Source organism: Carex rostrata, chromosome 16 (assembly GCF_964058835.1).
Source record: "Carex rostrata chromosome 16, lpCarRost1.2, whole genome shotgun sequence".
In the NCBI taxonomy this organism is placed as follows: domain Eukaryota; kingdom Viridiplantae; phylum Streptophyta; class Magnoliopsida; order Poales; family Cyperaceae; genus Carex; species Carex rostrata.
Window position 1 is genome coordinate 7,850,528 of NC_135933.1, and position 14,348 is coordinate 7,864,875.

The 14,348-nt window shown below is 36.8% G+C and overlaps 2 protein-coding genes across 4 annotated transcripts; one reads left to right on the forward strand and one right to left on the reverse strand.

Annotated features, from left to right (window-relative positions):
• Window positions 1-513: 513 nt before the first annotated feature.
• LOC144567595 (cell division control protein 48 homolog E) lies at window positions 514-5,494 on the forward strand. Its single transcript, XM_078317758.1, has 9 exons — window positions 514-663; window positions 1,040-1,202; window positions 1,729-1,957; window positions 2,345-3,111; window positions 3,242-3,463; window positions 3,554-3,625; window positions 3,843-4,124; window positions 4,505-4,864; window positions 4,946-5,494. The coding sequence occupies exons 1-9, from the start codon at window positions 629-631 to the stop codon at window positions 5,243-5,245; spliced, it is 2,430 nt and encodes an 809-aa protein (XP_078173884.1). The 5' UTR covers window positions 514-628; the 3' UTR covers window positions 5,246-5,494.
• A 255-nt stretch (window positions 5,495-5,749) lies between these two features.
• Window positions 5,750-9,715, reverse strand: LOC144567596 (serine/threonine-protein kinase PCRK1-like). 3 transcript variants are annotated; one of them, XM_078317761.1, is made up of 5 exons: window positions 9,544-9,715; window positions 8,520-8,865; window positions 7,657-7,917; window positions 6,951-7,070; window positions 5,750-6,510 (listed from the first exon to the last, which is right to left on the reverse strand). In XM_078317761.1, exons 2-5 carry the CDS (start codon window positions 8,844-8,846, stop codon window positions 6,007-6,009), a joined length of 1,212 nt encoding a protein of 403 aa, XP_078173887.1. In that variant the 5' UTR covers window positions 8,847-8,865; window positions 9,544-9,715; the 3' UTR covers window positions 5,750-6,006. The 3 variants fall into 3 exon arrangements, with proteins under 3 accessions (XP_078173887.1, XP_078173886.1, XP_078173885.1); XM_078317760.1 differs by having other exon boundaries at window positions 8,520-8,928; XM_078317759.1 differs by having other exon boundaries at window positions 8,520-8,981.
• Between the last annotated feature and the right edge of the window lie 4,633 nt (window positions 9,716-14,348).

Consider the following 14,348-nt stretch of genomic DNA (forward strand, 5'->3'; position numbering starts at 1 on the left):
ATTCAATCAAATCGGGTTAATCATTTAGAAGAAGAAGTAATTATAGGGAGGTTTCTGATTTGAACATCCGAATTGATTGAATGAATCTCTTTTGATCATCTGTGAACGATCAAATCAGATATTCGCTCAAAATAGAAGCAAGCCTGAGTTACATACTTGGACGGCTATAATTGGATAATGAATAATGAATATGGAACTTCTAAATTATTTTTTAAGGTGATATGAATTTTCCCTTGCTTTATCATCGCTAACGGCGTGTCGTATTTTTGGGACTCCGGAAGGTTCGCCTAGGGCCCAGCAGAGCACGCTCCGTTTTATTATTTCGCCGTTGCTTAATGGGCCGACATAGTGCTATTTTTAAACTACAATTTGTGAGCCCTGATATTTTCGTCGTTCCATTTTTAAACATCGTTCCGTAAACTAAACTTCCGGTGCAATTGGTAACATTTAGGTTTATTTCTGTTACCATATCTGTCCAAGTCGGTTTCATAATCAATATATCTCGACCCAACCCATCGCTCGACCCATCAACCGATCTCTCAACTCTCTCTCTTTGCCATTCTCTCTCAAGTCTCAACTTCTCTGCTCGCCTACCTCCCCTCTCTAGAAGCTTCTCTTAAAGATTTCTATGGCGAGCCAAGGCGAACCTTCGTCTTCCGATCCGTAAGTTTATCTCTTCCTCCCATTCTCTCCGATCTCGGGGCTTTGCTTGCTTTTGTCTTATCTGCTAGCTTTCTTGGGGAAGGGGAAAGAAAGAAGGATGAGAAAAACCTTCGAGTTTTCTATTTTTCTCGGTTGGTGCATCTAACATTGTTATGGGAGAGTATTAATCCTTCTTCTGAATCCTCTAAAAGGGGTTAACTGGTGATTTTTAAGGATTAACAAAACTAAAACCCTATAAAGTTACCTTCTAATTCTAGCAAGCAGGGTATGGAGTAGCTCAGATTTTTAGGAAATTGTTACCTAACTTCTTCCCCAAGCAAAACAGTTGTGCCATTTTTTTAATTTTTTTACATTAAATATATTTGGGGTGTTTCAGGAAGGGGAAGAAGGACTTCAGCACAGCGATTTTGGAAAGAAAGAAGGCTATAAACCGGCTGGTTGTTGATGAGGCCGTCAACGATGACAACTCAGTTGTGGCTATGCATCCCGAGACTATGGAGAAGCTCCAGTTATTCCGCGGTGACACCGTGCTTTTGAAGGTAAAATTATGGTACCTCACTTGTTGGGTTATGTAAAAAATAAATTTGGGGTGTTTCAGGAATGAATTATGGATGAGTTTTTTTCTGCTCAACAATGAATTCATCTCATTAATATAATGGTTCTGACCAAAAAATTTCAAATTGAAATCATCTCAATTCATCTATTTTCCAATGAAATGAACTCATTTCTCTTATATCATTGCTTCCAATCAGAGCCTTATTGTTAATTTTGGCAGAAGTTTTCTAAACAGTGCTAAATACACTTATGGAAATGGAATTTAACTATTTGATGATAATGTGAGGGGGAAGCAAATAAACAAACAGCATATATACTATCCTCTTTGTAGTATTTCTGAAGTTCTTTCAACTGTAGTTATTAGAGTCAAACCTTCCTTTCTCTTTGTTGTTGTAAAGGACTGGGTGGAAATAGAGTATTACTTGGTTATATAAATCTGATTTGTGTGTAGTTCCCTAACTTGGGTAAAAGCTGATATGGAGCATTTTTTGTGTGAAATAATAAAATCAGGGAAAGAAAAGGAAAGACACCATATGCATAGTGCTCGCAGATGACACTTGTGAGGAGCCAAAGATAAGGCTGAACAAGGTGGTGAGGAAGAACTTGCGTGTGCGGCTGGGGGATGTCGTCTCTGTGCACCAGTGCCAGGATGTGAAGTATGGGAAACGCATCCATGTACTCCCCATTGATGACACCGTCGAGGGCCTCACTGGCAACATCTTTGATGCTTTTCTTAAGCGTAAGCTCTCTCTCTCTCTCTCTCTCTCTCTCTCCCTCGCCCTCTCCCTCCCTCCCCCTCCCCCTCTCCCCCAACCCCACCTCCTAATTTATTTTTGCAATTGTTGTCAACTTCAAAATAAAGAAAATAAAGTTGTTTATTCTGATGTGATGACAGGAAAATTAATTGATTACGTTGTGAGAAATGTACACAGTTTCTGTTTTTTTGAAGCAAGGTGTATGGTGTTTATAAATAATTAGGATGAAGTAAGAGATTCAATTATGCTTTATGCCAACATAGCTGTGGCTACTGATATATACTGAGAATGACAATTTTCAATCCAAACTAATTTTTCAGCTGTAATGGGCTTCAGCTAATAATCATTTCTCTTTTGAAAAATATTGACAGCATACTTCCTTGAAGCGTACCGTCCAGTTAGAAAGGGTGACCTTTTCCTCGTACGCGGGGGCATGCGTAGTGTTGAGTTTAAGGTCATTGAAACTGATCCTGCCGAGTACTGCATTGTTGCCCCCGACACAGAGATCTTTTGCGAAGGTGAGCCTGTGAAGCGTGAGGATGAGGAGCGCCTTGATGATGTCGGCTATGATGATGTCGGTGGGGTCCGCAAACAGATGGCCCAAATTCGTGAGTTGGTTGAACTCCCACTGAGACATCCCCAGCTCTTCAAATCAATTGGGGTCAAACCCCCCAAGGGTATTTTGTTGTACGGCCCACCTGGATCAGGTAAGACCCTTATTGCACGTGCAGTTGCTAACGAGACCGGTGCTTTCTTCTTCCTGATCAATGGACCTGAGATCATGTCCAAGTTGGCTGGGGAAAGTGAGAGCAATTTGAGGAAGGCGTTTGAGGAGGCTGAGAAAAATGCCCCATCTATCATTTTTATTGATGAGCTTGATTCTATTGCACCTAAGAGAGAGAAGACCCATGGTGAGGTGGAACGAAGAATTGTCTCTCAGTTGTTGACCCTTATGGATGGGTTGAAGTCACGTGCACATGTGATTGTCATGGGAGCTACCAATCGTCCCAATAGCATTGACCCAGCATTGAGAAGGTTTGGGCGGTTTGACCGGGAGATCGATATCGGTGTACCAGATGAGGTTGGCAGGCTGGAGGTTCTGCGTATACATACCAAGAACATGAAACTGGCTGAAGATGTGAGTTCACTTTAATTTATACTTGCATTTTTTATGTTGATTAAATATTGCAATTGCAAGTCTTTTTTTATTCGATTTGTCAAAATTTTATGTTAAATTTGTACTTAATTTTTTATTGCTGTTTGCACAGGTTGATTTGGAAAAGATTGCAAAGGATACCCATGGATATGTTGGTGCTGATCTGGCTGCACTTTGTACTGAGGCTGCACTTCAATGCATCCGAGAAAAGATGGACATCATTGATTTAGAGGATGAGACAATAGATGCCGAGATACTAAACTCTATGGCAGTCACCAATGAGCATTTTAAGACTGCTCTTGGCATCAGCAACCCATCAGCTCTTCGTGAAACTGTAAGTTCAAAGACGGAATTTGTTGATAGGTGTATTAAGTTGCATTTGTTTGATGGTTACAAATAATTAACTCTGGGTTTTGTTTTGTAGGTTGTTGAAGTGCCAAATGTCTCCTGGGATGATGTTGGTGGGTTGGAAAATGTCAAAAGAGAGTTGCAAGAGGTGAGTTTTTAATTTGAGAAGTTACTATTTTTGGGGATATATTGGCAAACACACAGTCAAGAGCCTTTCCTATCATGTACTGAGATAATCAGTTGGATTTAATAAGAACAAGGCTTTTATGAAAACAACTCATAAATAAGGAAGTTACCTAAAGAATAATTTCTGATGCTCATCATCCAATATTTGACCTGTATATACATTTATCTCGTTGTTGTAGACCGTACAGTATCCAGTTGAACATCCAGAGAAATTTGAGAAGTTTGGCATGGCTCCATCTAAGGGTGTTCTGTTCTACGGGCCCCCAGGGTGTGGTAAAACTCTCTTGGCTAAGGCAATTGCAAACGAATGCCAAGCCAACTTCATCAGTGTCAAGGGTCCTGAGCTACTCACCATGTGGTTTGGTGAGAGTGAGGCCAATGTACGTGAGATCTTTGACAAGGCTCGTGGATCTGCTCCTTGTGTTCTCTTCTTTGACGAGCTTGATTCCATTGCCACACAGGTATTGTACTACTTTTTTTGAGGCATCTATGTTAGTCTGTTTAGTGTTTCCTATGTTTTTTCTGTTTATTTTGATTGAATTCTTGAGAAATAGTTGTCAGTCAGGTAAAGAATGGGATGTTGCTAGCTTGTTGAGAAAAACAATAACATATGAAATATACTTGTGAATTGAAAGAGTTAAACACAAGGGTGCTTTAATGATTTAATGATGGGGGTTCTGTAGGAATTGGAATTTCAAATAGGTTTGGAAAAAAAGAAAAATTGGTATCACCGTTATGAAGATTTACGCCCACCAAATACTTTTTTTTATTAGATAATGCACAGAAAATTCTTTATTTGTTCTTTGTTGTCGACTCACCTGTAAAACTGTTGTATTTTCAGAGAGGGAGCAGTTCAGGTGATGCAGGGGGTGCTGCTGATCGTGTGTTGAATCAGTTGCTAACTGAAATGGATGGCATGACTGCGAAGAAAACCGTGTTTATTATTGGTGCGACCAATCGCCCGGACATCATCGACCCGGCACTGCTGAGGCCGGGCCGTTTGGACCAGCTTATCTATATTCCTCTGCCTGACGAGGCTTCCCGGCTTCAGATCTTCAAGGCTTGCCTCAGGAAGTCCCCAATTGCCAAGGATGTTGACTTGACCGCACTCGCCAAGTACACACAAGGGTTCAGTGGTGCTGATATTACGGAAATCTGTCAACGTGCTTGCAAATATGCAATCAGAGAGGACATCGAGAAGGTATTTTTTTTTTCTCTACCTCTCCAATATCTTGGTTAATACATGTAGTTCAGATTAACACTGTATCTTTTTGGTAAACAGGACATAGAGAAGGAGCGGCGTAAGAGTGAGAATCCGGAGGCAATGGAAGAGGATGATGCTGATGAAGTTCCAGAGATAAAAGCGGTGCATTTTGAGGAATCCATGAAGTATGCACGTCGTAGTGTCAGTGATGCCGACATTCGCAAGTACCAGGCGTTTGCACAAACCCTCCAGCAGTCCCGTGGCTTTGGCACCGAGTTCCGCTTTGCTGAGCGCACTGAAGCCACCACAGGTGCCGCCGGGTCTGACCCATTCGCCTCTGCTGCTGCCACTGCTGATGATGATGATCTATACAGTTAAAGAAGTTATCTAATATGTGATATAAGGATGTGTCCGGCCCTTTTGTAAAATGCGTCTTTCTACTGTGTTATCTTGTGCTGTTATTTCCATAGTATTACTTTGGCACTGTAAGGATATCTTTGTTTATGGTGTTTATTTTGAGGCGTGAGGAAACTGCAAGGTATCTTAGTATTTTGGTTTCAAACAGTATATCTGAAATCTGTGTAAGAAAGAGTTCTTAGAGCTTTAATTATATATTTGTTTAGCATCTTTTCCGGTGTCTTTTGTCATTTGTTGTTGCTTACTGCCATAGTAAAGTCAGTCCTCTAATGGTACTGTACCGTTTTTGCTGTGGTCGGTATGATATGGTCAGAGAATAGCTTGGATTTCCTCGTTGGGTTGTGTCTGAGGTTTTCCAAATTGGGTATTGATTGTCAATTTATTCTTAAAAAGCTTGTGGATTTTACGCACTACACGAGCAAACCTATAAAAACAATATTTGCGATATTAGTAGAAATAAGAGCAAAAAGGAAATATCCGTACTAGGACTGATGGTTCCAATAGGCTAAAACATGGTTGTGAATTGCAGCAAGGCATCTACAATACCAAAAAGAAAGCAAAAAAAAAAAGAAGAAAAATAAAAATAAAAATAAAAGAACGAAGAAAAAACTCTATCCAACAGCACTTATGTACATGAGCTTTTCAAAGACAAGATACGACTCTGTCAAATTCCCATAAAGTAGTGAAATAAAAGGAAAATAAACCCACACATGAACATGTAGCTAATGCGTTCTAACAAGCTTAGGTGTCCATTTAGGCCACGTAATCCACTTCCCTAGCTCCAATTCACTCTTCTTCTGTTGGGACACTGGTCCCTGTTCTGATGCAACAGGACCCATTATCAGGTGCTCTGGTGTGCCCCCTCCATTATCTAAATTATCCACTATTTTTTGCACCATTTCTAACACCTCACTCATCTTCGGTCTTGATCTCGGGTGGCGAACCAAACATTTATTTGCAACAGATCCAAGTTTCATGATTGATTTCAAGTACGGATCCACCTCTAGTCGCGGGTCGACTATCACGGGAAACTTTTTCACATCAGAAATGTATGGTTTGATCCACTCAAGAAGGCCTTGTTCACCTTTTGGTCGGTTTCGGTCCATCGGCTTTCGGCCGGTGATGAGTTCATATAATACCACGCCATAACTCCACACATCACTTTTAGTGGCGAGACGACCTGTGTGGAGGTATTCAGGAGCTGCATATCCAAGAGTTCCAACCACCTGTTGACTTCATATTAGAGGGTTTGTAACTTTAAAAACTTAAAACAAAATTAAATTATTCTTTGGTAGTTAACAACTATCCACTAATCCAAGTGGCTATATTATGTAAGCACAAAATTCAGAACTCAGATACATTGTACACAAGCACATGATAGCACTCAAGCACTCAGGTAAGGACAAATTTATAATTCCCTTGCCTAGAATTTAGGCATATTTTGCAATAATACCACTGTAAAATAGTATAAATTAACATAGTGATGCTCTGGACTTATTATTGCAGTTGTCAATAGAAAATTGGTTATTGGGAGCACCTTTTCCTAACAATTTGTGCAATAGTTGCAAAATATGCAAAATGAATATAATAAAAAGTTGAGGAAAAGATCAAATTTTTCTTGAAAAGCAACTCGGTAGAAAGTTATAGTAGATTAAACTGTGCATACCGCTGTAGAAACATGAGACTCCTCTTGTGAACCGAGCCTAGCCAAACCGAAGTCTGACAATTTCGCATTCCATTCGGCATCTAGGAGTATATTAGATGGCTTCAGATCGCGGAATATTATCTGTAGAACATTGGATATTTTGATCTTCAGACTAGAAAGCAGCAAACAATTAAACCAACAAAAATAGTAAATTTTTTACAAAAGTAGTTCACAATTTGACAATGATGAAAGGATACATTAGTAAAAATACCAGCTGTTTTGGATACATTAGTAAATAACACCTTAAAATTAGGCTGGTGCAGTGAAAAGGAATATTATATTAACAATTGATATTTGAGTCCCCAGTCTCTTACAGCATTTCTTTTCTTAGTTCAAAATTGAGATACAGTTTAGAAAAGGAGATTCAGATGTTTGTGTTATTTTTTTGTAAAGCAGCTGTGCAACTATTAATTTAAGCAGGAATTAAAACGCAGGTCAAGTTACTCTATGTTTTCTGACACAACATTGATTCCAAAAGATGGCAGCAACTTTTAAAGTTTTTCAGGTAACAATTAGAAGGTGATCTCAGTATGAGAACTGTTGGGTTTTTCATACCACCTCATTGAATATATCGGGGTTGAATAAAACCTTGAAATATATCAAATAACTTGATTACCATAGGAAAAAGAAAAATAAGTAGCACAAAAGTTTTCAAACTGAAACAAACCTTAACTTCACATTCTTCATGCAAGTATTTTAACCCCCGTGCAGCATCAAGGGCTATGCGAAGCCGCATGGGCCACGTGAGAGGTTGTGTGGACCGAGGCGATAGATGATCCTCGAGGCTTCTATTCGGCATAAATTCATATACAAGCAAGAGTTGAATGCCTCTTTCGTCCTCTTCGGCACAGTAACCAACGAGTTTGACCAGGTTTTGGTGGTCAACCATGCCCAAAACATTGACCTCAGTCAGCCACTCCTTATGTCCCTGCACAGAAAAATATTATTCACGTAAAAAGGATTAGTGAAGAAAAGAGGGGTGGAGTTACGAAAAGAGCACAATGTTTGCGGAATTCTTGGTTGCAATGTGTTGTAGATATCCCGGCACTAAACCTCTGAGGTTATGCTGTTTTATTTTGTTTCCCAAGTTGTACTGAACCATAACCAAGAGTATACAAAACTCTGGTAAAACTTTGGTCTTTGGTATTGGTACAAGAAGACCACTATATTATATACATATTATATACTGGTCAGGACCAGAAGACATATTTTGATATTCCATCTTTGTTTTTGCCTCTTTTATTTTTAGTTAGTTTTGATAATTTCTGCTCCTATTTAGGAAGGCGCCCGGCAGCCAAGGGGGTTGGTTACAAAAAAATGCAGGCCATTAATAAGTTTTGTTTTGTGCACAAGAACATTGATCAAAGCACTAATTAATACATAAAATAAGGACTGATTAAATGGACATTGTTGAAACCAAGATCCAAAGCTACATACTGGTATCACACCTTGTCTTGAACAGATCTTCGGTTATTCCTCTGAAACAAGAGAAAAAAATATGCAAGCTTAACAAAATAATACAAAAATTACCTGAAGCCCTTTGCGACCGAGCTGTTTCACAGCCACATCCATTTTCTTATCGGGTTCCAAAACACTCCTAATTGTTCCCCGATAAACACATCCAAACCCACCTTCCCCTAGCATGAGCGCGCGGCTAAAATTCCTAGTTGCATTCTTCAGCTCCTGGTACATGAAAATACGCAAATTGGAGGGCATCTGCGGAACATAAGGGAACGTAATGCGGCCAAAGGATTCAGTGCTCATGTCCATGGAGAACTCAGAGCCTGATCTCCTGATGTCACGATCGGTTGACATGCTGCTATTCGATCTACTCGATGGCGATTTTCGTGGTCGCATTGCTGTCTCGTCTCTTTCCCTGTACGAGAATCGAAAACAATTCATCCTGGTTTTGTTTCTTGGTGTTCCTCGATGTATTGCTCTGTTGATAAGTAAACTTTTGTGACCAACCAATTTGTTGAATTAAAGTGGCAACTGTTGAAGGAAGCAGAAAATGCAGACAGAAGAAGGGTTAAAATTGACAAATAATTTCTCTGTGCTGGGTACTTCTGGGTTAATTAGCCCTTTCCACTTACATTAAAAGGTCATTTGGATACAAAGTTTTAAAATATAACTAAATATCTATTGAATAAGATAATGGTCCTCTAAATTTTACATCAAACTATGAATGAAATCAAACTTTAAAAGGGTATCGGGATAAAAATGGAAAGTCAAAACTCTTAAAGCCTTTAAGAAAATATAGCAAGGAACAAACGAATTTAGGAATGGATGTTAAGGATGCATTTGCATAAAAGACTTGGACTTTGCAATTTGTTAAAAAGTAGTATTGCAAAAGATATAAAGCAAGCACCCAAGAGTGCACCTAAAATTACATACCTTATTAGTACATAACAAAAAGATCATAATTTGAATTCATAAACCAGAAGATTGATTTCATTGTAAGATGAACAAAACCCATAAGGAAAATAAATGGTTCTGAAAGAAAAAAGAAGAGAACAACAATTAGTATTATTGTCTGATCGAATCATAAACTCACCTTGTGTTATTCAAATCAACAATAGTTAGCTTGGTAGGAACGACTGGAGTTGCTTGGTGGGAGTAAGTCAATGGTGTTAGCTGGATCAGCTCAACAATGGAAGAAAATGCTTTCTACTGCACAGGGAGAGTCAGAGAGAGACAGAGAGAGACAGAGAGAGAGAGAAATAAAGAGGGGGGCGACGACGAATGGAAAAATTTGGCTTGCGAAAGGGAGATAAAGGTCCCTTTCATTCCGTTGTTCAATGTATCATCTTGGATTCTCTGATACAGATTTCTAAAACAAATATCTGTAACGAGTCACTGATAGAAACACGAGGAAACACGAATTCATATGACGTAAGGTAACTCAAATTTTAACTTTGGATGTCCTCTGTATTTGCACGAGTATTAAAGGACACTGTGTATTCCACCTAGACCGAATTGGTCCGGATTTTGATCGGACAGCCCAAATCTAAACTCAAAATGTGAATTACTTCAGAGGAACTAGAGTCTACTCGGGTATTGGACTATTGGCAGTATTTATTTATTTTGGGGGGAATTTCACGTATAACCCTCAAAAACTTCAAAATTACATATTCCCCCCTCTAAAGTTTGAAATTACATATTTTCCCTCTATACTTCAAAAACTCACAAATTTACCCATTTTATTATATTTTATATTAAAACTCATTTCAAAATTTCAAAATACCCATTTTACCCATTATTGAAAGCATATAAAGCCCATCAAACTCAAATTTAAATCTAAAGGGTTCCTCTACCGTTTGATCCGCGTGCATTTGCATTAAGATCTACCCATAGTGCTTCAATATTCGTGCTAGGGCTGTAAATGAGTTGAGTTTGAGTGAGTTACCCCCAACTCGAAATCAGCTCATTTAATAAACGAGCGAGTCAACTCGAGTTGGGATGGTAATAACGAGCTGTAGAGCCAACTCGAACTCAGCTCGTTATCAACTCGAGTTGACTCGCAACTCGTTTATAACTCGTTTAACCCGTCAAGTTCTTAGGTATTGTTATACACTAATATGTGTTTATCTATACACAAACAATTGAAATGATATAGTAATAGTTTATCTAAATACAAACAATATAACACATAGATAATATGTCAACTCAAAGCAAACAACAACTTAGAATCCAACCATTTTTCATACAACTTAGTACATAAGTTGAGTTATAAATGAGCGAGTTAAAGCGAGCCATTAATGAGCGAGTTGTGAGTTCGAGCAATTTTTATTCGTGAGCATCGCATTAAGATATGTGCATGTTGATTCAATATACGTGCTTGTTCGCATCAAGATTCGTGCTAATCTTGTGCACGCATATTTAAAAGCAGTGTGGACGATAGAAAAACTGTTCAAATTCAAATTTGAGTTTGATGAGCTTTATATGCTTTTAATAAAGGGTAAAATGGGTATTTTATAAATTTAGAATGAGTTTTAATATAAAAGACAATAAAATGAGAAAATTTGTGAGTATTTGAAGTTTAGAGGAGGAATATGTAATTTTAAAGTTTTTGAGAGGTATACGTGAAATTCTCCCTTTATTTTGTATGTGACATGTAACAGGGTCTGTTTCTGAACATGTAAATTTATGACCCGCACTAGCGTATTATAAAATAATTTTGGGGTTATAATCGTATATAATATACCAGTAGAGGCATGGTAAAAGATAAATTATCATTTAAAACCCTGTTCTAGTACTGGTGGAAAAACTTAAAAAGTCAAATTATGCTACCGCATGGTGCTAATAAATTTTGATGCAACATCTTGAAAATCATTAATATTCGGTTGAATGATTCCAATGACCAACTAGCTTCAAATATATATATGTATATCATATACATAAAAAAAACTGATTTTTTTTTTGAGGAAAGTTAACAAGAAAAAAAAAACTGAGTTGGACGTAATTCTCAATCTAAATTAATAAAAAATATATCGTCAGCAATAATCGATTTGTATTATATCACTATTTTTTTTCATGACAATGATATTACTGAAACATATTGAAAATTAAATGTCTTATAAGAAACATATCAATCTTCAATCAGTAAGTAATAACGTGAAACAGTTTTTGAACTTATTAATAAATAAATCCATCCAAACATATTGAAAATTAAATATCTTATGAGAAACATATCAATTTTCAATCAAGAAGTAATAATGTGAAACAGTTTTCGAACTTAATGAATAAATAAATCAATCCGTCAATAATAAATTGGAAGCTCGTGTTTAGGTATTTGTTGTTATCTTTCAAAAACGAAAAATGAAAAGACAGGGGTACCATTGCAAAGTACCGAACGGGTAGCGACGTAGAATAGAATCCGTCTCATAATTCTCGTCCCATCTAAAAAGCGTACTGACATGTGGGCCCTATTCATGCTAAACAAAGTTCAGGTGAAAGCAACAGTAACAGAGCGAGCTTGTATTTGTTCGTCTTTTATTTTTGTCACTTCTTGCGGCTATTTGTCCTTTCTATCATGTGATGTGATGCTCAGTTTTTTTTTTCATTCTTTTATATAGAATGTAATAAAGTGTAATAAATGCTAAATAAAAAAAATCTAATGACTTCAGCAGTTCAGCCGCACAAAAATTAAACTTATCAATTAATGAGAAAAAAAACATTTTAGTGATGCGAATTGATTATGACGGATAACAAATTTCATGACTTCAGTTCAGAGCACAAAATATAACATAATCATCAATCTAAATAATCATAATCATCATTCTCAGAGTAATGATTTGGTTAAGAGTATGTCATATTTGAGAATTAGTTTCTGATTTAGTAACAAAGACAATATTTTTATTATAAAATAATGTATGTTTAAAATTTAGATAAAATAATACTTTAAAAATATTAAATAATTGAGTAACTTGACTTTTAATTTTTATAAAAAATGTTATATTTTTTATTTGTATTTTATTATAATATTATTGCAATTTGTCTTTCCATAATAATGATTACAATGATGAAACCTGCTAGAGTACAATCATGCAAAAACCAACCGTCTAAATTAATATTTGAATTGAACGTACGGATTTTATTTGAGAATACAGATTGAAAAAATTATTACATTTAGTGAATCGACAATCTATAGACCTGTTTATACCCATAGGAGCCATTACATAATCACTGGATTCTTAATAAAAGAAATATAAAACTTAAGATAATAATATGAACCGGTAAAATATGTTCTCTACAGACTTATAAAATATTATAGTATTTTGATGTTATTTTTCAATGGGCATTGAGAGATTTGCTAATACTAATTGTTGTGAATAATTTCTGAGGACAGTCCAATGTCGGACAAATTGTCTGCGGTTTGGAAAAATAAATATAGCATATTTATTTATTATTGAAATTTATAATTTTAATAAATAAGAACAAAAAAATAATAATAAATAAGAAGATATTTGAACACCTCTCTTTAGAAATATTTACACGAATTCACATCTCCTCAACCTCAATAACTAAATTCGAACTGTTTTTTTAATCTAACACAAATCTCAAAACAAACCCTCTATATTTTCCATAGGTACTAAATTGATCTTCCTAGAGTTAATTCAAAGTTCAAACCGTCCTTTTTTTTTGTAAATCAACGAAGTGGGTTGATACACTCCGCCGCCCTCATTCGAATGTCTCTGACTGAAGCATCCGTGTACGTCAAGCTTCTCCTCGATTGTAGATACACCGTGTGCGCCTCCGTTCGCAACTCCTGTGAGTAACCCCAATTTCGTTCTCTCGATCTCTCATTGTCAGATCAATTAAAGTCCAAGAAAGAAGTTGTCTTTTATCGTTGTTAATTTTATAAAATTTTCTAATTTGTTGCTATCATGTATTGATTATTTTGTGATCTCAATTTAATACTTGGGACAGAGGCGTTCGAAGGAGGGCGGCGAAGTGTATCGACCTACTTCATTGATTTTGTAGCGAACCGGGAGAAAAGAAAAAAACGAAAGAGACAAAGATGTCTGGAGACGAGAAGAAACGGGTTTAAGAACGAATATGAGATGCAGATCTGTTAATCAAACGAAATAAATTAAAATTGAATTGAACAGTATTGCCGATCATCGAACTCACTTTGGGACCGATGGGCATCGGACCCAAGCTGCTCCCATCCTGGAATATTGTACCTCTCTAATGCCTAAATTAAAATCCAGTGCAATACCTGACTGAGTAGAGTGAGATTTGAGTCGTCAGTTTTAAATTTTTAATCTGATATGAATTTCAAAACAGACCTCTTATATATCTAAATAGACATTAAATTCTACTTAACAAATTTGCTGACTCTTATTGAGTTATTGTACTCCGTCCGATACCCAGTAGGATACGGATTTCCAATACCTAAGAGCAGATGGATCCCTTTAGAAATATTTACACTGCATCTTCAGAATATTCACTCATCATTGCATGTGCTGGGAATCTTAGAATAATGATTATTGTTAAAATTTAAGCTAATAATATTCTCAGCTAATATGATCCAATATTTCAGATAGGATCATAGGACCATTCTGATTTAATCTAGCAATATAACGATCTCTACCTTCAATTCTGTCAAGTTATTATTGTTAAAATTTAAGCTCGACTTAATTCGTCCAATTTAAAAATAACCCGTCAAAAACTATCAAAAAAATTTCGGACAAAGGAGCCCAACCTACTAAATAAAATAGGATAAAGATATTGACAGAGCAATTTTTGCTTTATGCAGCGTACAGAGAAGAAATAATGGGCTTTAAAAAAACGCTAGCATCTGACTTGTCCGGTTGTCCTGCATGAAGTAATGAAAATTGGCCTCCATCCGTAATA